The 22,404-nt window shown below is 41.0% G+C and overlaps 1 protein-coding gene across 3 annotated transcripts in view; it reads right to left on the reverse strand.

Moving 5' to 3' along the window:
• The window catches only part of CREM (cAMP responsive element modulator), a 61,403-nt gene that overhangs the window by 19,887 nt on the left and 19,112 nt on the right, over positions 1-22,404 (reverse strand). For all 3 annotated transcript variants that reach the window (XM_039527890.1, XM_039527888.1, XM_039527889.1), the window contains 3 exons: positions 19,662-19,808; positions 10,801-10,898; positions 10,370-10,512 (listed from right to left, as the gene is read on the reverse strand). In XM_039527890.1, coding sequence (XP_039383824.1) covers positions 10,370-10,512; positions 10,801-10,898; positions 19,662-19,676 — 256 coding nt within the window. In that variant the 5' untranslated portion in view covers positions 19,677-19,808. The remainder of the gene's footprint in view (positions 1-10,369; positions 10,513-10,800; positions 10,899-19,661; positions 19,809-22,404) is intronic.

The raw sequence follows: 22,404 nt of genomic DNA on the forward strand, positions 1-22,404 counted from the left end.
TGGAAGAAAGTTTTTTTTTTCATCAGATAGGGACTTCCAATCATCTCTGTGCTTAAAGAAATTTGCAGAACTAATAATATGGCATGGTGTGCTGAATTAATATATTTTTAAAAAACTGTACCAGCCTCTTATGTACCATACTCCTATTTTGTATTATTCACTTTTTGGGTCAATCACATGGATAATGCACTATTTTACCCATTTTTTTTCAGTTTATAATCCCAGCAACTCTAATGTTTCCATAATAATTTCCATATAAGCAGGGGCGGCTCTATGTATTTTGCCACCCCAAGCACAGCAGTCAGGCGGCTTTCGGCGGCATGCCTGCGGGACGTCCGCTGGTCCTGCGCCTTCGGCGTACCCGCCACACCAAATTGCCGCTGAAGCCACGGGACTGGCAGACCTCCCACAGGCATGCCACCAAATGCAGCCTCACTGCTGCCCTCACAGCGACCGGCAGGCTGACCCACACAGCTTGCCACCCCAGGCACGCGCTTGTGCGCTGGTGCCTGGAGCCGCCCCTGCATATAAGACTGATAAAGACAAAGCATCAAGCCCTTGGGGAAATGGAGTAGGAAGTTGAGGGTAATTATAACAGATGCAACAGGAAAAATAAAAAGACATTCAAATTTATCCTGACCCCTCCATAAGATGCAAAATACTGGGGATGAGGAGGAAGGGAAAAGGGTACCTTTCCCTGGAACTCAAAATCTTCCTCCTTTTCTCAAGTTAGGATGTCTAGGTTTAGGCCCATTGCACTTTAAGGTTCTCTATATGAGAAAAGACTGGGAAATTTTGTTCTGAGATACCAAATAAAATGTGAAAATAAGAATTTATTATCATGCAGTCAAAAATATGAAAGAAAATGTATGTATACATTTTGCCTATATCAACTTGATTAAACTCTTCCATGTGACCCACAGAATACTCAGCATAAGTGTTTTGTAAAAATCAAATTCACTGAAGGGGTACATGCTAATTTCAGCAGAAGTTCACAAATACTCATTTAAAAACAGGAACATATCCACTAATTTCTATAATATCCACTTAGAAGCACCATTTAAGGAGTACCCATTCCCCAGGAAGAAGTAAATGCTCTTTCTATGCAGATATTTAAACTGCACACATCACCAAAGTATTTAAATGTTGCTGTGTGATAGTACATAAAAATCTATTATAAGCATAGCGGTGTTGCCAACTCATGATTTTACTGTGAAGCTCATGTTACTTGCTGTGTTTCTTAAAGTCTCCGCTTCTGGAGTCATATGAGTTCAGGAGAATCTCAGCTTTCGTTATTTTTAAAAAGTAATTTTTTGCCCTTCATGGTTTGGAGAAAAGCTGTAAAATGTGAAACCTAAAGTTTCGAAAATTATAAGATAAATAAAAAGATATTTATTATTTTTAATCTTATGATTTTTAAACATATTAGATGATTTGGGGGGTCCTGACTTGTGATTTTTGAATGCCTGAGGTCAGCAATACAGGATGTTTTTCTTTAAAATGCAACACAGTGCATTAAGCCTAGCCCATATCAGAGGGCCTTCAATTACTGACAGTTGATCTAAACACAAGGTACACATAGTGGTACTGCTGAAAGGTAGGGGTGTTTGTGTTTCTGTTTGTTTGCACAAAGGGCCAGATATGACAGTGCAGGTGCCCTATAGCTAGCTTATAGAGTATTGGAAAATTTCCCCTGTATAGAAGGTTGGGTGAAGCAGCTGGCCTTGCATGAATCACTGAATCATAGACTATCAGGGTTGGAAGGGACCTCAGGAGTCATCTAGTCCAACCCCCAGCTCAAAACAGGACCAATCCCCAGACAGAGTTTTGCCGCAGATCCCTAAATGGCCCCCTCAAGCATTAAACTCACAACCCTAGGTTTAGCTGCCCAATGCGCAAACCACTGAGCTATCCCTCCTCCCACATGGTTCAATCCCACATCCAACCTGACTCTAGCACAGCAAGTCCCCACAGGATATTCTATATGTCACAAGCCAAGACAGACTCCAGAAAGCACCAGAAAAAAGGAAAGGAGGTGGAATAGCAGTCCTGCTCCCAGCCACAGTTGCCAACTTTCACATGGTAAATAAGTACCCCAACTTTCACAATAAGCCAACAATCAAGTCAATCCCTAAGAACTCCAACACTGTATGTGACTAGATCCCCCCGGCCTGCAGTCTGGGACCATGGTGGGCCCGCTGCGCATCCCTGACTCTCTCCCCGTCTTGCCCCTGCTTGCCAGGAACTGATCAAAAAAGAAGCAACAAGCTACAAGCCCAACAAGCTACAAGCCAAAAACTAGCCAACAAGCAACTCACAAGCCAATTAAGCCAAAAATAAGTCCAATTTCTGCGTTTTTTTCACAGATTTGGCATGTCTGCTCCACATAAGCCTGGGATGCACAAATTGTTCCATCCCAGAAACAAAACATTTGAGCGCATCCATATGACCAGTGAGATGAAGGACCAGAGGTACCTAGGACTCCTGGAGTTGTACAATCCCTCCAATGCAAACCCTGTCAACTTCCTGCAGGATCATACAGAGCTGCTGCCCAGCATGGTATTGGAATCGCCCAGATTTCTTGTCCTTCACAACCTCAACATTCACAGACAATCTCAATTATACATATTATGCTTTTATGGCTTACAGGGAAACCATGGGATTCTCCCAGGCAATCTCTGGACCTATGAATGCGACCAGAGATAAGTTGGATCCTATCTTCAGCCCTGGACTGGCCACTGGAAACTTCACCAGCATACCAATCTCCTGATTCAATCAATTATCGCCTCATCCAGGCAGAGATCAGACCCTTCTCTCCTTCCCATCAGGTGGTGATCAAACAAAGCTGGTCCTCCCCTGAAAACTCCAGAACACCATAGGTTTTCCATTCATCCCAGGAGAACAGGCCACCCAAACACAAGGCCAAGGTGCAAATGAGTTTGTACAACAGTACAGTACCATGTTATTCACTACTATCAACAGCTTGGCCCATGCCGTCCCTTTGCACAGACAACAATGATCACTATGGGTCACAGATGAGCTATGGCAGATAAAGAGCATATCTAGAAAGGTAGAAACATTTTGAATTCTCCACCATAGCACAAAATAACACTTACAAGACTATGCCACAGCAGTAAAGATGGCAAAATGAGCCTTCTACTCCTCCAGAATCAACGTGGCAGAATCAAGATCTACAGAGATATCTTGCACTGTGAACTGCCTAATCAACCCAGACTGTATAGCCTGAATATCCAAATACTAAAGCTGTGAAGAACTGTCAACACACTTTAATTATGAGATTAACTGAATACATAAATACGGCTAACTTGGAAAGAAAATTCTACCCCTAATTAGATTGCATTATCCTCCCCATCACCCATGACTGAATTTGGTCCCTGAAAAAACCCTGAAAAAATATTAGAATCACAATCAGTGAAGCAGATCTATTTCCCTCCTGACCCATAAAAGCCAGTGAAGAACTATTAAGCAAAGTACTAATGGAAATATTCAATGCCTCTTTCAGAGACGCACATCTACCAAACTCCTAGAAAAATACAATAGTTTGCTCAATTCTCAAGAAGCCAACACTCAACCCTGAAGATCTTTCCAACTACTGTCCCATCTCCAATCTCCTGTTTCTGGGCAAAATCATTTAGAAAATAGTAACCACTAAGCTCTAGCAACATGTGACAGCAGTCAATATCCTGGATACCTCACAATCAGGGCTCAGATCAGGACACACCACAGTGAGGGCTCTAGTGGCATTACAAGATTATCTCCTCTTGGCCATGGACACAGGTAAGATCAACATGCTTATACTGTGGACCTCTTCGCACACTTTGATACAATGGACCACAAAGTAGTACTAACACATCTACATGACATAGCAGAAGTAAATGGCCAGCAGTATAGACTCCTATTGTTCCTCTCCAACAGAACTCAGAGAGTGGAGATAAACAACTGCTCCTCCTCTCCAAAGGCCCTCACCTGTGAGGTCCAACAGGAATCCATACTATCCCCACTTCTCTTCAATACTGGGAGAGATAATGAGACATCACAGGCTCAGTTGCCAACATTATGTCAATGCCACTCAACTCTCTCTCTCATTCTCAGCTGATGTAACCACTGTCTCTACTAACATGTAACCACTGCCTCTACTAACAACGGGTAGTGATCAACGGCTCCATGTCTAGTTGGCAGCCGGTTTCAAGCGGAGTGCCCCAAGGGTCAGTCCTGGGGCCGGTTTTGTTCAATATCTTTATTAATGATCTGGAGGATATCGTGGACTGCACTCTCAGAAAGTTTGCAGATGACACTAAACTGGGAGGAGTGGTAGATACGCTGGAGGGTAGGGATAAGATACAGAGGGACCTAGACAAATTAGAGGACTGGGCCAAAAGAAGCTGATGAGGTTCAACAAGGACAAGTGCAGAGTCCTGCACTTAGGATGGAAGAATCCCATTCACTGTTACAGATTAGGGACCGAATGGCTAGGAAGCAGTTCTGCAGAAAAGGACCTAGGGGTTACAGTGGACGAGAAGCCGGATATGAGTCAACAGTGTGCCCTTGTTGCCAAGAAGGCTAATGGCATTTTGGGCTGTATAAGTAGGGGCATTGCCAGCAGATCGAGGGACGTGATCATTGCCCTCTGTTCAACATTGGTGAGGCCTCATCTGGAGTCCTGTGTCCAGTTTGGGGCCCACACTACAAGAAGGAAGTGGAAAAATTGGGAAGAGTCCAGCAGAGGGCAACAAAAATGATTAGGGGGCTGGAGCACATGACTTATGAGGAGAGGCTGAGGGAACTGGGATTGTTTAGTCTGCAGAAGAAAAGAATGAGGGGGGATTTGATAGCTGCTTTCAACTACCTGAAAGGGGGTTCCAAAGAGGATAGATCTAGACTGTTCTCAGTGGTACCAGATGACAGAACAAGGAGTAATGGTCTCAAGTTGCAGTGGGGGAGGTTTAGGTTGGCTATTAGGAAAAACTTTTTCACTAGGAGGGTGGTGAAGCACTGGAATGGGTTACCTAGGTAGGTGGTGGAATCTCCTTCCTTAGAGGTTTTTAAGGTCATGCTTGACAAAGCCCTGGCTGGGATGATTTAGTGGGGAATTGGTCCTGCTTTGAGCAGGGGGTTGGACTAGATGACCTCCTGAGGTCCCTTCCAACCCTGATATTCTATGATTCTATGATTCTATGTCAGAATGTATACAGGAAATTAGTTCTTGGATGAAGAGCAGCTGGACTGAACTGAACCCAGGCAAGACTGAAGTGATGCTGGACAGAGAGGGGAAATATTTCCAAGAGCTCATCAAGATGTTTCCACCTGCCATCGAAGACATATAGTCCTCATTCATCAAAGGGGTGCGAAGGCACACAGCCTCTCAGCATCCTGTTTGACTCTTTGCTAAGCTTGGTAGCATTAGTTGCCAAAAATGACTCTTTTTTTAACCTCCAGTTTGCTAGGAACCTTCATCCCTTCCTCCATCCTGCCCACCCTGAAAATGACAAAGGGGAAGTGGCCAGGGAATCTTTATGCTGTGTCAATTCTTGGCTGATATAACAGCTCCTTAGGATTGTAGGTGGCTGGAATGAAGTGATAAACTCACTATGACTGAGGATCTGTGCTTAAAAGCTCAAAACTCAAAAGGAAGTAGTTAGGCAATATGGTATCTTTTTATAAAACAACAGTAAATTCCAAATGGTCAAACCTAAAATTTCAACTGCCAGTATTCAGCAGTAACTGACCATCACTACTACAACTTGGATTAACTCTCAACTCTAACTTTTCTTTCACATGACAATTCTGACAAAAACGAGAAGCATGTCAAGAAACATTTTGCTATAACTCCCTTGAGCAAAGGTAGATCTAATATACTGGAGTTCACTGCAATAAAAGATGGATGGGATTTTGTTTTAAGGTTTTTGTCCTTTTCACATACAATGAAGAACTTTTTCAGATCTAGTTAATGAACTATTAAATTATGGAGTAAGAAAACTGCTTGCAAAAAGATACAGCTTTAAAAACAGAGATCCCAAATCAGACTCATCGTCGCATATGAAGGCTGATATCTGCATTCCTTGAATGGTGCCTAATATTGAAGCATACTGCTGCAAATGTATTTAACAAATACTGTACATGAAATCAGTCTAAAAATGCAGAACACGTTGTTCTAAGATATCAGCATGATTTCTTATTTGAGGGAAAAACAGCATGCATCAGGAGGCTTCTAGATCAGGCTCATGCCAAAACCTTTTAAAAATTAGATTAAATAAGATTTAGTTAAATTTCGTATGGACTCTGCTAACTCAAGCAGACAATATTGATACATTTATTTTGCTTATTGCAAAGTAGATATCTTACTGAACAAATATTCCAGTTAAAATAGAGAAAAACACAGGCACTACTAGTCAGTACAGTTTTAGCAAATTATAACAAAATTTACAATTACAATTTTAAAAATTCTTGTTACTAGTATTTGCACTTAATTTCATATTAAAACATTAAATTTCTTAAAGAAACTCACTAAACAGTCACAAAAATAATCAGAATAAAGTTTTAAATTGTTCTTTCAGATTAGACACAAGAGTGACCCCTGAGCCCAAAGAGGAAGGATGGCCACCTGGAGAGTATTTTCTCCAAAAAATCCCAAAATGAAAGTGAAAAAACATGGAGTAGACTGATGCTAGAATGCCCAGGAGTGCTGCTAACTTCCTGAAGCCCAGGAGGTCCTGATTAATGAAAGCATGGGAGTTCTTCAGGCTTTACTGAATGACACCTCAGACCTTAGTCACCAGGAAGAAGACAATGATGTGACTAGTGAAAACACAGATCCCCAGATTACCTGGCTGCTGAGCAGGGCCGGCTCCAGACCCCAGCGCGCCAAGCGCGTGCTTGGGGTGGCGTGCCGCGGGAGGGCGGCAGGCGGCTCCGGTGGACCTCCCGCAGGCGTGCCTGCAGAGGGTCCGCTGGTCCCGCGGCTTCGGTGGAGCATCTGCAGGTGTGCCTGCGGGAGGTCCACCGGAGCTGCGGGACCGGCGACCAGCACAGCGCCCCCCGCCGGCATGCCGCCCTGCTTGGGGCGGCGCAATTCCTAGAGCCACCCCTGCTGCTGAGTTAAGATGTTTTAACTCCCAGTTCATCACAAACCTGTAGGGATGAATATTCATTGTATGTCTGTAACAATACCCCTCCACAGACCCTACGGAGTTCCCCTTGTATGACAAAGTTGATAAATGTCTCATTGCAACTAGAACCAACCCAAAACTAATAGATCAGTGATATTTAAGAAGAAAAAATAATTTTGGCATTAATGGTGGCTACATGAATTCTGACATGGGAACATAGTTAAGAAAAGTAAAAGTTGGAAAACATGACTAAAGGAATTTTTACACAGAAAGAAGATTTATTCTTCGTAGCACTCAGTAATAGTATTTTATACTAATTCTTGAGGCTAATGGAAATATTTAACCCTTCACACATAAGGCCCAATTCTGTTTCCATTCAGATCAGCATCCAAATTCATACTGACTGCAACAAAGCAAAATTGAACTATGTAGAGCTTCTTTTATATGTACTGAAAGTTGCTGCGTAGCATAAGTAATAACTGAATTTGTGTTTAATTTCCAAATGCAGATAGTTTCTTCTGGCACTTATTTTCTTTTCAGTCTTGGACACATTCAACAACTCTATTGCTTTGTGTTTTGCTACTTCCATTCCTTCAAGCCTATCCAGGTTTTCCTGAAAAGGCTACATTTTAGAATGAATTCTTCACATTTTTTAATATAACTTCAAAGCTGAGTCTCTTGACAAAACTGTAGTTTGGTCATGACGACCTAAAATGAAAAGCTGAACACAACTAATAAATACACTCTCCAGTTGAGTGGTTCAAGTTGTGAGCAGCTCCCAAGAGGTCCTGAGCACTACTGTTGCAGTCACTGGGTATTAAAGACTCAGCATCTAACAGGAGTGAGTATCAATGCCTTTACTTTTTAGACCCAACGGATTTAAGGACTTTTATATTCTACAGCAGGGGTCCTCAACCTTATTCTTTCTGAGCCCTTCCCCTTGCCCATGCTATAAAAACTGGTTTTCTGCATATAAAAGCCGGGGGCAGCATTAGGGGATAGCAAGCGAGGCAATTGCCTGGGGCCCCCATGCCACGGAGGCCCCCACAAAGCTAAGTTGCTCAGGCTTCGGTTTCAGCCCCAGGTGGCAGGGCTCAGGGACCCAGGCTTTATACTCATGTGGGGGGCTTCAGCTTTCTGCCCTGACCCCCAGCAAGTCTAACACTGGCACTGTTTGGCGGACCACCGGAAACCTATTTGCAGCCCCCCACAGGGCCCGGACCCCTGGTTGAGAACCACTGTTCTACAGAACCTTAATTTGGTCATCACCATTAACATCTCTACAACCAGAGTAATAATGAATATAAAGAATAGTAATTAGTAGTTCAGTGTTAAATGTAAATTTTGTTTTCTCAGTGTTGATAAAATCATTTTACCTTTACAAATTATAAAGGACAGCTAGAGGAATTCTAAGAACAGTTAAAGAATTTATTTATTTGGAAAGAGCTATTCTATCTTTTTCTAAGTTCCATTGTTAACATTTTAATAGGAGTCCTCTGTTCTCATATACATACTTCAGAAGAACCAGACCGCCTTGCCATTTTCCTCCCATTGTGTAGGAGAAAATACACTGCTGCTTTTAATAAAAATCTTCATTATTTCTACACATGAGAAGACCTGAGACATAAATGACTCATTGTAACAGTAAATTCTTTGTTTTTAATGCTATAAAAATTCTACATAAAAAGGAAAAAGATTAATGGAAATTCAACCCACAAAAGAGAAATGACTGCAAAATCTAACATTCATAGTGAGGTGTGAAATGTTTAACATGCAAATAAAGCAAGAAAAAATCTTTGAGGAATACTGCTATGAAGTTATTTTTTCTACTACTGTTTAGAGAAAAAGGATGAGCAGTTGGAAATTGTAGCTTATGGTTAATTATTGTAGCTTATGGTTAATTATTATTACAGAAAATTATTGTTAATGCAACAGGAAGATTTGAAAATCAATCAATCAAAAGTCAGAAAACTGAGAGAGAAGATAGAAAGTTCCACTGTACCTTTCCTTCCTGTGCTTATCCCTAAATTATGGTCTCTATCTCATTACAAATTATATGTCAATTCATACCATAAACAAGGTTATGTTTATATCATGGAGGTCATGGTCATTCTCTGCTTCAGTCCCAGGGGCTGTGGGACTTTGGAGCTGGCAGCCAGCAGGGCCCTGGCAGGATTCCAGCGACAGGCGACAGGGGGGCCCCCTGCAAGGTTCCAGCGACAGGTGACAGACTCCTGAGGGGGCCCTTCTCAGGGTTCCGTCAATGGGCGACAGCCTCGTGCAGGGGCAGGGGGACGCCTCTAGTGTGTGACTGGGGGTGTCCCGTTTTCTCTTTGGGAAATACGGTCACCCTGCAGCTCCCAGCTGCCGCAGGCAGAGAGGAAACCCCACAGCTCCCAGCCATCATGGAGGCGGGGGAAACCATGGAGCCGCAGCAGCAAAAGTCACAGACAGGTCATGGCTTCTGTGAATTTTTATTTATTACCCATGACATGTCCATGGCTTTTACTAAAAATAACCATGACAAAATCTTAGCCTTAACCATAAATAATAGGATGAATGTGACATGTAATAAGTAACCATATAGTACACAGATTCTTCAGATGACTTGATTACTGACACAATTAGAGATTTAAATACAATGAATATTCTATTTCACACCACTTAATTTTATAGTACTGATATTTTGCATTAGATTAGCAAAATGGTATTAAATTTTTAAGATAAAAAAGTGAGCCATAGTCACATACAACTTTGTATTGCACTGTATTAATGTTTTAATCAACATTTTCCAATCAAGATGCGCCTTTACTACAACATTAAAACAATACAATAATGAAAAACAAAAAATTCTTATAATATACAAGTACAAATACCTGTGTCTGGAAAGGACAAGAGAGACACCTACATTTTGCCTCTTTCAGCCAATGCCTGGTTCTTCCATTCTTTAAAGCACAGTACAATGATGTACTTGATTTCAAAATCACCCCAAGTTTGGGAAATTAACAGAGGCTTTGAGGTGGGAGGAAAACAGACCAGAAAAAGGTTTATTTTTGCTAATGTGATGTGGCAGAAGATGCAATCTGCAATCCTCTTGGACGAATATGAAGATAAATATCATTCTCTTTTTCCTGGTTCAAATAGCTCTCTCAATTTTTCACTCTGCTATTTTTAAATTCAGCAAAAGATAGTAACAGGTTTTTTTAAAATTAAAATGCTATACTGTATCTTAGCATACATACTGTATTGCCCTGTGCTAGTCTGATATAGGCTGGTTGGTACTGCCATTGCAGGGATGCCAGAAGGTGTTCCTTCTTCCTCTGACTTTTCCTCTTCAATCTTAGGGACACCAGTAGCATCAGAAGATAGTTCATTCAGAATTTTTCTAAAACATAATTTAAACAATTTAATTTAAAGTACAGATTTAAAATCAATGCCCATAAAAGAAACATTTTGAGGACTGTCTTTTACTGATATTTATACTATGAGTAGCATATTGGTTCCAGGATATTAGCGAGACAAGGTGGGTGAGGTAATATCTTTTATTGGACCAACTTCTGATGGTAATAGAGACAAGCTTTCGAGTGTACACAGAGCTCTTCTTCAGGTAGTATTAGTAGTAATATAAGTAGTATGTGGCAGTTAAGCTAGTTTTAAAAAAGCATAAACTTACCGGTATGAAGGCCTTCTTGAAAGAATCTCTCTACGTTTTTGAGAATCAATTACACCCTCCGAGTCTGCAGAGTCCTCTGCATTTGCAACTGATGTAACCTATAATTCCAAAATTTCTGAAATTCATCATCTTGTATAATACAGATGCTGGTAACAGGGTTGTGACACTACACCCCATATTCTTCATAGAAATATTGTTATAATATGATTATAGCATATCTAAGACATATTTTATGCAAGATGGCTCTTGTGAGCTATCATTGGAAAGGTTATATTTACTGAATATAATTATCATATTTGTATGCATGTATCATTTTTGTATCTAAAGTTAGGAATATTGACTATACATCTGTACTACAAAAGTGTTTGCACCTGGGGAATGCCCACCAGACAAAATGCAATCAGTCTGGCTGGTTAGCTGGGCACAGTGATTTCCCTACACCCCCCTTGAATTTCCCCAACACCCCCCCGCAGTTTTGTGAACTAGTTACATGCCAAACCTGGTGTCTGAACTTTGCGACTTTGTCCTCACCCACAACTATTTCACATTTGGGGACAATATATACCTTCAAGTCAGCAGCACTGCTATGGGTACCCGCATGGCCCCATAGTATGCCAACATTTTTATGGCTGACTTAGAACAATGCTTCCTTAGCTCTCATTCCCCTAATGCCCCTACTCTACACTGATGACATCTTCATCATCTGGACCCATGGAAAAGAAGCCCTTGAGGAATTCCACCATGATTTCAACAATTTCCATCCCACCATCGATCTCAGCCTAGACCAATCCACACAAGTGGTCCATTTCCTTGACACTACTGTGCTAATAAGCAATGGTCACATAAACACCACCCTATACCGGAAACCTACTGACCACTATACTTACCTACATGCCTCCAGCTTCTATCCAGGACACACCACACGATCCACTGTCTTCAGCCAAGCTCTAAGGTACAACCGCATTTGCTCCAATCCCTCAGACAGAGACAAACACCTACAAGATCTCTATCAAGCATTCTTAAAACTATAATACCCACCTGCTGAAGTGAAAAAACAGATTGACAGAGCCAGAAGAGTACCCAGAAGTCACCTACTACAAGACAGGCCCAACAAAGAAAATAACAGAACGCCACTAGCCGTTACCTTCAGCCTCCAACTAAAACCTCTCCAGCGTATCATCAAAGATCTACAACCTATCCTGAAAGATGATCCCTCACTCTCCCAGATCTTGGGAGACAGACCTGTCCTCGCTTACAGACAGCACTCCCAACCTGAAGCAAATACTCACCAGCAACCATACACCACAGAACAAAAACACTAACACAGGAACCTATCCTTGCAAGAAGGCCCGATGCCAACTCTGTCCACATATCTATTCAAGTGACACCATACTAGGACCTAATCACATCAGCCACACCATCAGGGGCTCGTTCACCTGCACATCCACCAATGTGATATATGCCATCATGTGCCAGCAATGCCCCTCTGCCATGTACATTGGCCAAACTGGACAGTCTCTACACAAAAGAATAAATGGACACAAATCTGACATCAGGAATCATAACATTCAAAAACCAGAAGAAGAACACTTCAACCTCTCTGGCCATTCAGTAACAGATTTAAAGGTGGCAATTTTGCAACAGAAAAGCTTCAAAAACAGACTCCAACAAGAAACTGCTGAACTTGAATTAATATGCAAACTAGATACAATCAATTTAGGCTTAAATAGAGACTGGGAATGGCTGAGCCATTACACACATTGAATCTATTTCCCCATGTTAAGTATCCTCACACTTTCTTGTCAAATTGTCTTAAATGGGTCATCTTGATTATCACTAATCAAGATAATTTTTTTTCTCCTGCTGACAATAGCTCATCTTAATTAATTAGCTTCTTAGAGTTGATTGGGCAACTCCCACCTTTTCATGTTCTCTGTACGTATATATAATTCCTCACTATATGTTCCACTCTATGCATCTGATGAAGTGGGCTTTAGCCCACGAAAGCTTATGCTCAAATAAATTTGTTAGTCTCTAAGGTGTCACAAGTACTCCTGTTCTTTTTGCGGATACAGACTAACACAGCTGCTACTCCGAATCCTGCTAGTTCTTGTGTTATGTGAAGGATTCAATAACATTTCCTTATTCACTTTCTTCACACCAGTCAAGATTTTATAGACCTCTATCATATCCCCCCTTAGCCGTCTCTTTTCTAAGCTGAAAATTCCCAGTGATTTTAATTTCTCTTCCTGTTTCATACCTCTAATCATTTTAGTTGCCCAGCTCTGTACCTTTTCCATTTCCAATATCTCTCTTTTGGGATGGGGTGACCAGATCTGCACATAGTATTCAAGGTGTACACATACCATGGATTTATATAGAGGCAATATGATATTTTCTGTCTTATTATCTATCCCTTTCTTAATGATTCCCAACATTCTGTTTGCTTTTTTGACTGCTGCTGCACATTGAGCAGATGTTTTCAAAGAACTATCCACAATGATTCCAAGATCTCTCTCTTGAGTGTTAACAGCTAATTCAGACTCCTTCATTTTGTATGTATAATTGAGATTGTTTTCCAATGTGCATTACTTTGCATTTATCAACACAGAATTTCATCTGCCATTTTGTTTCCCAGTCACCCAGTTTTGTGAGATCCCTTTGTAACTCTTCACAGTCTGCCTGGGACTTAACTATCTTGAATAGTTTTGTGTCATCTGAAAATTTTGCCACCTCACTTTTTACCCATTTTTCCAGCTCATTTATGAGTATGTTGAATAGTAATGGTCCCAGTACCAGCCCCTCTGGGATACCACTATTTATCTCTCTACATTCTGAAAACTGATAATTTATTCCTACCCTTTGTTTCCCATATTTTAACCAGTTACTGATCCATGAGAGGACTTCCCTCTTATCCCATGATGGTTTACTTTTCAAAAGTCAATTTAAATTAAATACATTTTTTAAAATAATTATATTTTTTTAGAAATCTAGACCTGTTATGTGTTTTGGTGTAACTTGTATTATCCTTATGTTAAATTTGCATTATCCTAACAAAATATTTACTTTATTCATATCTCTTTTATATATCTCATTGGCCTTGACACGCACCCTGTAAATTCGAACACCCCCCCTAATTTCAATTCCTGGGGAAACTACTGGCTGGGCACAAGTCAATGAACCACTAGGGAGAACAACAGGTCTTTGAAGATGCTACTCTCCCACATTCCTGGGATGCTACAAACAAGGCCTTTGACTCATGGCTGCTTTGACACTGCAGGGTCATGTGATTATGTCATCTGGTACTGGACTCCATGATAGAATACCAGTATTTTTCCACTGGGGGGGAGGGAGGGAGGAACCACACTGGAAAACAAGGGATTCCCAGCATATGTAAAACCTATTGAAGTCAGGGAAGTGACATAATGAGCAGTTGTTTTTCACTGAATCCCTGCCCAGGATGACTGCTGGAAACATCTAAGAAACAAAGACAGAGAGGGGGAGAAGCACTGAGCTTCTACCTTCTGTAGTTAATAACCTTGTTTTGTTTTCTCTAAAACTAGTTTGTGCAATTCATAACTGGGGTGCAAAAAACTATGGATATCTTCCTCCACACTGAGGGAGGGAGCAAATTTCATGAGCTTACGCTGCCCAGTTCTCTGTGCAGTGCAAGACAATAAAATTTTGGGTTTACACTCCAGAGGAGGTGTGCACTTGAATGCGGGGCAATTCCTTAGCTGAAGCCTTCCCATGCAGTGATGATTTCAGTGTCTGTATCTTTCTGCAGCTGGGTGTGTCCCTACCTATGTGTGTGCTGGAAAAGGCTTGAGGGCCTGGTTCAGCAGGACAGTGTAAGGGAGCCCAGGCTGGTGGAACAGGCGAACTCAGTGGTACCCCAGTGAATCAGGTGGCACCCCGGGACCCCGGGCAGCCCATCACAAAGGTGACTGACTTATAGGCTACGTCTACACTATGAGCCAGGCTGTGATTCCCTGCTCATACACACATACTTGCACTAGCTCTGATTGAGCAAGTACAAGCATAAACAACAGCATAGCCACAGTAACACACGTAGTGGCAATGGAGGCACAGTTTAGCTGTGGATACATATTCGGCACATCTAGGCTGTGCCTCAGTTGCCACCACACATGCTACCACAGCCACACTGCCATTTATACTCGCTCTAGGTTGGTGAGAGCTAGCATGAGAGTGTGTAATGGAAAGAGGAATCACATTGCTAGCTTTTAGTGTAGATGTAGCCTTACTCTGCCCAGGGCTACCAGAGCAGGGGCTGCTCCAGCCGACCGGCTGGGAACCACTGCCAGGGGCCATTGGAGCAGTGGCTGCTGTGGCTGTCCCAGCAGCCAGCTGCTTGGGCGGCCTTGAGGTCAGCCACAATGGCCCCTGCAGAAGTCATGGAGGTCAGGGAAAATCACAGAATCTGTGACTTCCGCGACCTCCATGACAGACATGGAGCCCTACATGTAAATAATTTCCATGTTCAGTGTGGTGGAACCTTGAAATTTTGTACACCCATTCATTATAAACTATAAGACTATACCCAAATTTGAATTCTGACATTTCCATCATAGATCATCATGTGGAAACCAATTTGAAACCTACATTAATTTTTTTCTGTCCGGTGATCTCCAGTTTGGAGAAATAAAGGTAATCCAAATTTTATATTTCTAATTTTAGGCAAAAAAAAAACAAAAACTGTCAGAGGTGAATAAGTGTACTGTATACATCCATGTTGTTAATCACATCCATTCAAAAAAGTAGATTGTTATCAACTAGTAAAATATAACCATTTCTTAAATTGCAATTACACCATTAATCAATTTCAACTTAATACCAAAGTCAAACTAACTACTAAATCCAAAATGTTATACTAACACAACTTTAATTGTAACTTCTATGCTAATGCACAATATACATTAAATGTAAACGTTAAAGTTGCTGTGGTAACCTCATCACAGCCACAGAAAGTAAGTTAGCATCCAGAAATCAAGGAATACATTTAACAACATAAATGATCATCTAAAATACTGCATACCACATGTGCACGGGGGCTAGGTTAGTATTAATGTGCAAACTTTAACTTTAGAACTTTCTTGACTTTTGTGAGTTTACATTTTCACATTTTCTTAGAGTTGCATTAGCATCATTTTTTACATATTAACTTCAGGTTTGGCAATTTTAAAAGCAAAAAACTGCACAGCTAAACCACAGTCTATACTAGCAGATATTATTTTGTGCAAAACTGAAACTGCAATTAACCAAGTAAGGCAAAACACTATTTACATGATTCATTTAACTGCTCAGTCCACAGTTGTGTAGGATACGTGCAAAAGTGGAACTGTGCAGTTATATTAGTTATATGGAAAATAGCATATTCACATAGAGAAACCCCAAAACTACAGTTTTTTGTAGATTAGACTATTTTTAAACTACCTAAATATTAACTTGATTCAACGAAAGTGAGCTAGAAGTCTGACAGAGTCAGACTTGGACACAGTAAAGGTTCCTACATCTGGAGCTAACATCAGAAAAGATAGAACTCAGATGATTGCTGTACCTGTCTCACATAACCTAGAACCCTAAACATTTGGGGCACAAAGCAGAACTTGCGTGGATCTGAAAGGGCATGAATTCCTAGAAGATTCTGAAAACTTGTGGCATTAGGGCACCTCATCCCAAGAGTATAAACAGTAAGAGGCCATGACTTCAAAGATCTACAGGTTACTGTAAACAAAGAAACCTAACGTCTCTTTTCCTTTACTGATTTAACTGCAATTCCATTTCTGCTCAAAACCATTTTGCACAGTATGGCGCTTGCTAGGATAGTGTGGGACATACACAGTAAAATGAAGCATCCAAATATTTCAAAAACATAATGAGAGGTATTTCTGCAATTGTGAACAAACCTAATTTTAAACTAGACTGCAAAACCCAGCTGGGATGAGCAGAATCAATTTGTGGAGGTTCTGCTAATTTCTCTTACAGAAATCATGAAGGTTGACAAAGGAGACTTAGAGTTGCCTTAAGGATTCCCCTAGCCTAGGCACAGGGTCACTCCAAGGCAGGCTGGAGGCATGTCAGAGGTCCAAGGGGCAGGGCAGGAACATGATGTTATCCAGAAATAATGTCAGTAGAGTGACCAGATGTCCCGATTTTATAGGGACAGTCCCAATTTTTGGGTCTTTTTCTTATATAGCTCCTATTACCCCACATCCCATACCAATTTTTCACATTTGCTGTCTGGTCACCCTAAACGTCGGGCAGAGTGGTCTCCTTGAGGCCCCTTATCTGATGTGCACTGCTGAGATACATTAGGACAGTGGTTCTCAACCTGGGGTCCGGGGCTCCCCAGGGGGCCACAAGCAGGTTTCAGCTAGTCCACCAAGCAGGGCCAGAGTTAGACTCACTGGGGCTAAGGGCAGAAAACTGAAGCCCCACTGAATGGGGCTGAAGCCCAGGTCCCTGAGCCCTGCCCACCCGGGGCTGAAGCCAAAGCCTGAGCATCTTAGCTTCGCAGGGGCCTCTTTGGCATGGGCCCCAGGCAATTGCCCCGCTTGCTATCCCCTAATGCCGGCCCAGGCTTTATATGCAGAATATCAGTTGCTGTGGCACAGGTGTGCCTTGGAGTTTTATCGTGTGTGTGTGTGTGTGTGTGTGTGTGTGTGTGTGTGTGTGTGTGTGTGTGTGTGTGTGTGTGTGTGTGTGTGTGTGTGTGTGTGTGTGTGTGTGTGTGTGTGTGGCGGGGGGAATCAGAAAGAAAAAAGATTGAGAACCCCTGCACTAACAGATCTAGCCTTAAGCATGTAGCATATGTGGAGAACGTGGCCAAAATCAATACATGTCATTTCTTGGCTATCTGTACATATAATTGGGGGTTAAACCAATGAAAGGGATATACAATTTGTTTGCTGTAATGAGTTCTGTACCTATGGATTTTTTTTTAATGATATGATAAAAAATACTTAACACTTGCTGTTTGGTGAGGGATTACCAGAGAGAAAGACTTCATTAGAGAGCAGCCAGAGCTGCTGGTTCTACAAGCTTTCACCATCTCCATCCTTTCCCAGCTGTACTCCAGCTCACAGCTCTAGATTGGTGTTTAACTACAAGGCCAAGTTAAAGTTCAAGGGCAGGGTAGGTAAAGGCCCTTCATCCCTCTTTCTTCCTCCCTCCTATGAATCTGCTGTAGACTCCTGGCAAAATGCAGAGGGGACTGGGTGGGGGGAAAAAAGGAACTTCAAAGAATGAGCTGAAATGCAAAACATTCGCCACAATGCAGAGCAGTTACGATCCCTAATTTTGGGTAACAGCTTTTTCACTCAAAAGGCTGTGGTGTCCCAAAATACTCTGTCTTTGTCACCCTTCTTGTTCAAACTCTTGTGAAGCCACGAGGCAGAAGGGGGCAGGAGACTGTGTACAGGTACAGGCACCATATCATCAATATGCAGATGACATTAAGCTTCTTTTTGTGAAACCCAGATTCCTCAGTGTCCCAGTGTCTAGTAGAAATAGGGTCCTGGATGAAAGCCAGCTTAATAAGGAGGTGCTGCTGATTGGATGGGGAGAATACTTTAAGGATCTGATGAAATCTATAATTGTTCATGTAATGGGGTAAACCGGCCCTTTAGGGCTTTTGGAATCCTGTAAGGACAGAAACACCCTACCTCCCTTTAATAACCATATTCTCAAAGGTAAGGGAAAAAAGGAAGCAACCAGCCAGGGTTAACTGGGCACAAGTGCTTCCTTCCTTATGCCCTGATTGTGGGAGAAGACAGGGCAGCTGTAGTTGGCCCAATACCCACTACAGGAGAGCATTTGGTTCCTATTCCCCTAATAAAAGAGATGGTCAGTGAGAAACCCAGGGGAAATACTTCTCTTCCCGGCTGATTTCAAGCCATGGGGAAAATATTTTATTTTTGTATATTTGTTCCGAACTAAACTGAGTTGAAGAATGGTGATGATAGCAAGTGAGAAGTAGATTCCAGTTATCTAAGAGACCGCTTCTCTTTGGAAGGAACACTTCTGCTATCTGTGTCAAGAGTAAAATTTGAGGGAGCTGAGGATAAGATTAGGCAAGGCATTGCCACTCGCAGCAAATACTCCTAAACCTGGTTGCTTTCAGAGTAGTTGTAAGATATTTTTGTCCAGTCTTTTCACTTATGAGAAGCTCTGAAAACTCCTGGTGCTTAGTACACTGGTCCCCGTCCTCTAATTTAAGCAAGATCAGGTTTGTGAAGGTTTGCCAAATATATGCTACTTCTTTGGTAGCCATTTTTTATTTTTATCTTTATCGTGTAAAGCAAACCCAGATGCAATAATGGATGCTGCTAAGAATAAACAATAAGAAGAGAAGCCGTATTTATAATACTTGTATTTGTATTGCTCCCAGATACTCTCATCAGTATAGGGGACCCATTATTCTAGACTTTCTGCTAATACATTGAAGAGATAATCCATGCATTGAAGAGTTAATAATCCCATTTGAGACAAGATGTGGAAGGAGCAGAACAACCAAATGAGAAAACGAAGTAGAAGAGTCATTAAAATAGGGCCATGTGATTATACAAGTTTGCTATTGCACAAATTGAGGGTTCCAAGGCATCATTTCTTTAAAAGATAAACAAGAAATATTAATGAATCTCTCCACACCACCTGCCCAGCTATTATCAGTTGGCTGTTACCCATGATCATCACGGCAGAAGTGGGTCTTCTATCCACTGGTAAGAAAGAAGTTGGAAAGTTGAAGATCCAAGGTGGAGGTTTCAAAATGGGGGAGGGAGGAGAAACCACAAGCTTAAAATAATCAATAACTACAGCAAAAAATATAAAAGACAGCTAACCTGAACAGCCTGCATTGGTGGTGACTGAATCACTGATGGCTTTGTGGCTTGAATCACTCCCTGGACGTGTACAGTTTGACCAGAAGGCAACTGTACTAGAGTTACAACTGGAGATCCTCTTCCAGCACTTGATCCAGCTACAGAAACCTGCGAGAATTATGATAATCATGTTTAAATAAAGTGCTCTGTGGATTTCAACAGACACTTCAAAAAGCAATAACACAGATAAGTTAAATGATAAAATTTTGAGCCAAACTGCAAGAAGAAAATACACATCATGCTACTTATTACTTGGACAAAATTATTACTATTTGTGCTAATTATATACCTTTAAGCTGTCTCAAGTTGGTGACCAAAAAAGAACACTTGTCACTTTTTAAAATCTTGACCTTTTGTCTTAATTTTTCAAGGACCCTGTCTGTTTTTTATAAAAGATCTCCAAGCTTTCAAAGACTAAATCTTCTACCCCTGGCTTGTACTTTAGGACAGAGTCACAGAGATCTCAACTAGAAGAATCTTTATGGGTTGCACAAATCCAATCATGATAGGATACTCTCAATCAGTGGTATGAAATCCTTGGTCCTCTTTTATCCAATCTATGGCTTTCTACTTGTATTCTTCAGGAAGATGTTCTAATATAGAGGACAATTTTTTCCCATGATAAAACAGTTGTATCACTAAAGCAATACTTGGATTGTAAACTCTTCGAAGCAAGGACTGTATCTGTATTATCTAGCACAGTGGGCCAGTGCCTCTCAACACTACTGCAATATAAACAACAATACACCACAACTGATGATTTTCAATCCTCAAGGCTGACATGGTGGAGGAATATGGTTTCTTACCCAGATTAGCAATCATTCTCGCCTCTTTTTCTTACAGTATTCTACAACAACATCTTCCTCCCTCAGGCTTTACTACTGCACCAGAGACTATCAGAGATCCAGATATTGGTTGAGAGAAGAAATATTCTAATCCCTATAGTGGGACATGTTAAATTTTATCAGTTTGTTTGCCAACAGGTAGTCAAAACCCCTTTAAAAGGCTCCAGGAAACTTTAAATAATTGACAGTGAAATTTTCTCTCTTTTCTGGGTCTCTATAACCAAATTTTGTGAGATATCTTGTGGAATTATGATACCTCTAAATTTAGAGCATATGCCATTCTAGATTTAAAAAACTCTTAGAAATGCCTATAGCCATCCAGCTGCCAGAGATATTGAAGAGATGGAAATATTGTCTTATGGAGAGGTAAACAAGACTGGAAACTGTCATGAAGCAAAAGGAAGATTTTTAAGGTCACTGTAATAGATCTGAATCTGTCTCTGGCAAATCATGCCTAATCCTGGACACAAGAAGAATAGATGATATAGAAGAAAAGAACAAAGACAATTCCATAGGATTTGTAGAAGAAGAGAATAGACAGTCCATCTTTTTCAGCTCTTCAGTGTGAACTGGATAAAAACAATTTGCTTTTCAGGGTTACAATAATTCATCATTCTCCAAGATTGTTTTTTTCAGTCCTGCCTTGGTTAGCATCCCAAAGATATATCTGGTGGAGAGTGGTCACATCCCAAAGCTGGACTACTCTGAGACAATAGATCTATGAGCAGGAGAAGGTGGAGAGGACACACTGACAGGAACAGAATATTGAATACAAGATGTAAACAGGCCAAAATGGATCTAAAAGATCATGATAATTGCATTCTGTCTCATTTTCCAAAGTATCTGAGACATTCATAATAGAGAAGAAAAAAAATCCAACTGTAGAAAGGTCTTTGATTAATGATCCCTGAAGATTTTGATTAGTGATCCCTGAGCAATATTTCTGTGGGAAAACTCTGCCCGCAAAAGGTCATTTGTTAAGACAAAAGGTCTATCTGAGGAAAATGTTATCTTTTTGTTATTTATTTACTAGGAAGTGTAGAAACATGCAGTACCATCAAAAAGCCTGGATGCTGAATCAACCATACCTGAAGAAGGAAGTTTTACAAGTAAACTAGACAGGATCTGGTCGACTCCTTTTAATATATTTATTACATAACTGTTAAATTGTCAATAGGAATCTGAACAGACTCTCTTGGGAAAGCTAAAAGTAAAGGGCTTCTTACAACTCCCAAAAGGAAACCATCCTAGCCTGAAAAAGGCTTCTAAAAACAAGCATCAAAGACACCCAAAGCTTTTTCCACTCTATAAACACACACACTTGTATTGTCATTAAGATGCTGACATTTTGAGCCCAAGAGCCAGCCAGTCTAAAAGATGGAAACTCAATATGAACTCAGAATATGATCCAGATTTTAACTGGTGGTAATTGGCTTCACACAAGAGCCATTACAAGGAACGAACAAGGGTTGATTCTAAATATTTTCAAAGCATTCTAAATTGTCAATACATACTACAAAATTATTAAACAATAAATTTGTAAGCACCTAGAAGATAATAGGATCATAAGGAATACCAGCATGGATTTGTCAAGGACAAATCATGCCAAACCAACCTAATTTAATTTTTTGATACAGTCACTGCCTAGTGGATAGCGGAAAACAGTAGATATATGTCTCATAAGCGAACTAGGGAAATGAAGTCTAGATTAAATTACTAAAAGATGGGTGCACAACTGGTTGAAAGACCATATTCAAATAATGGTTATCAATGGTTTGCTGTCAAACTGGGAAGGCGTATCTAGTGGGGTCCCAAAGTGGTAGTCCTGGGTCCAGTACTATTCAATATTGTCATTAAAT

The sequence above is a fragment of the Mauremys reevesii genome, linkage group 2 (genome assembly GCF_016161935.1).
Source record: "Mauremys reevesii isolate NIE-2019 linkage group 2, ASM1616193v1, whole genome shotgun sequence".
Classification (NCBI taxonomy): Eukaryota; Metazoa; Chordata; order Testudines; family Geoemydidae; genus Mauremys; species Mauremys reevesii.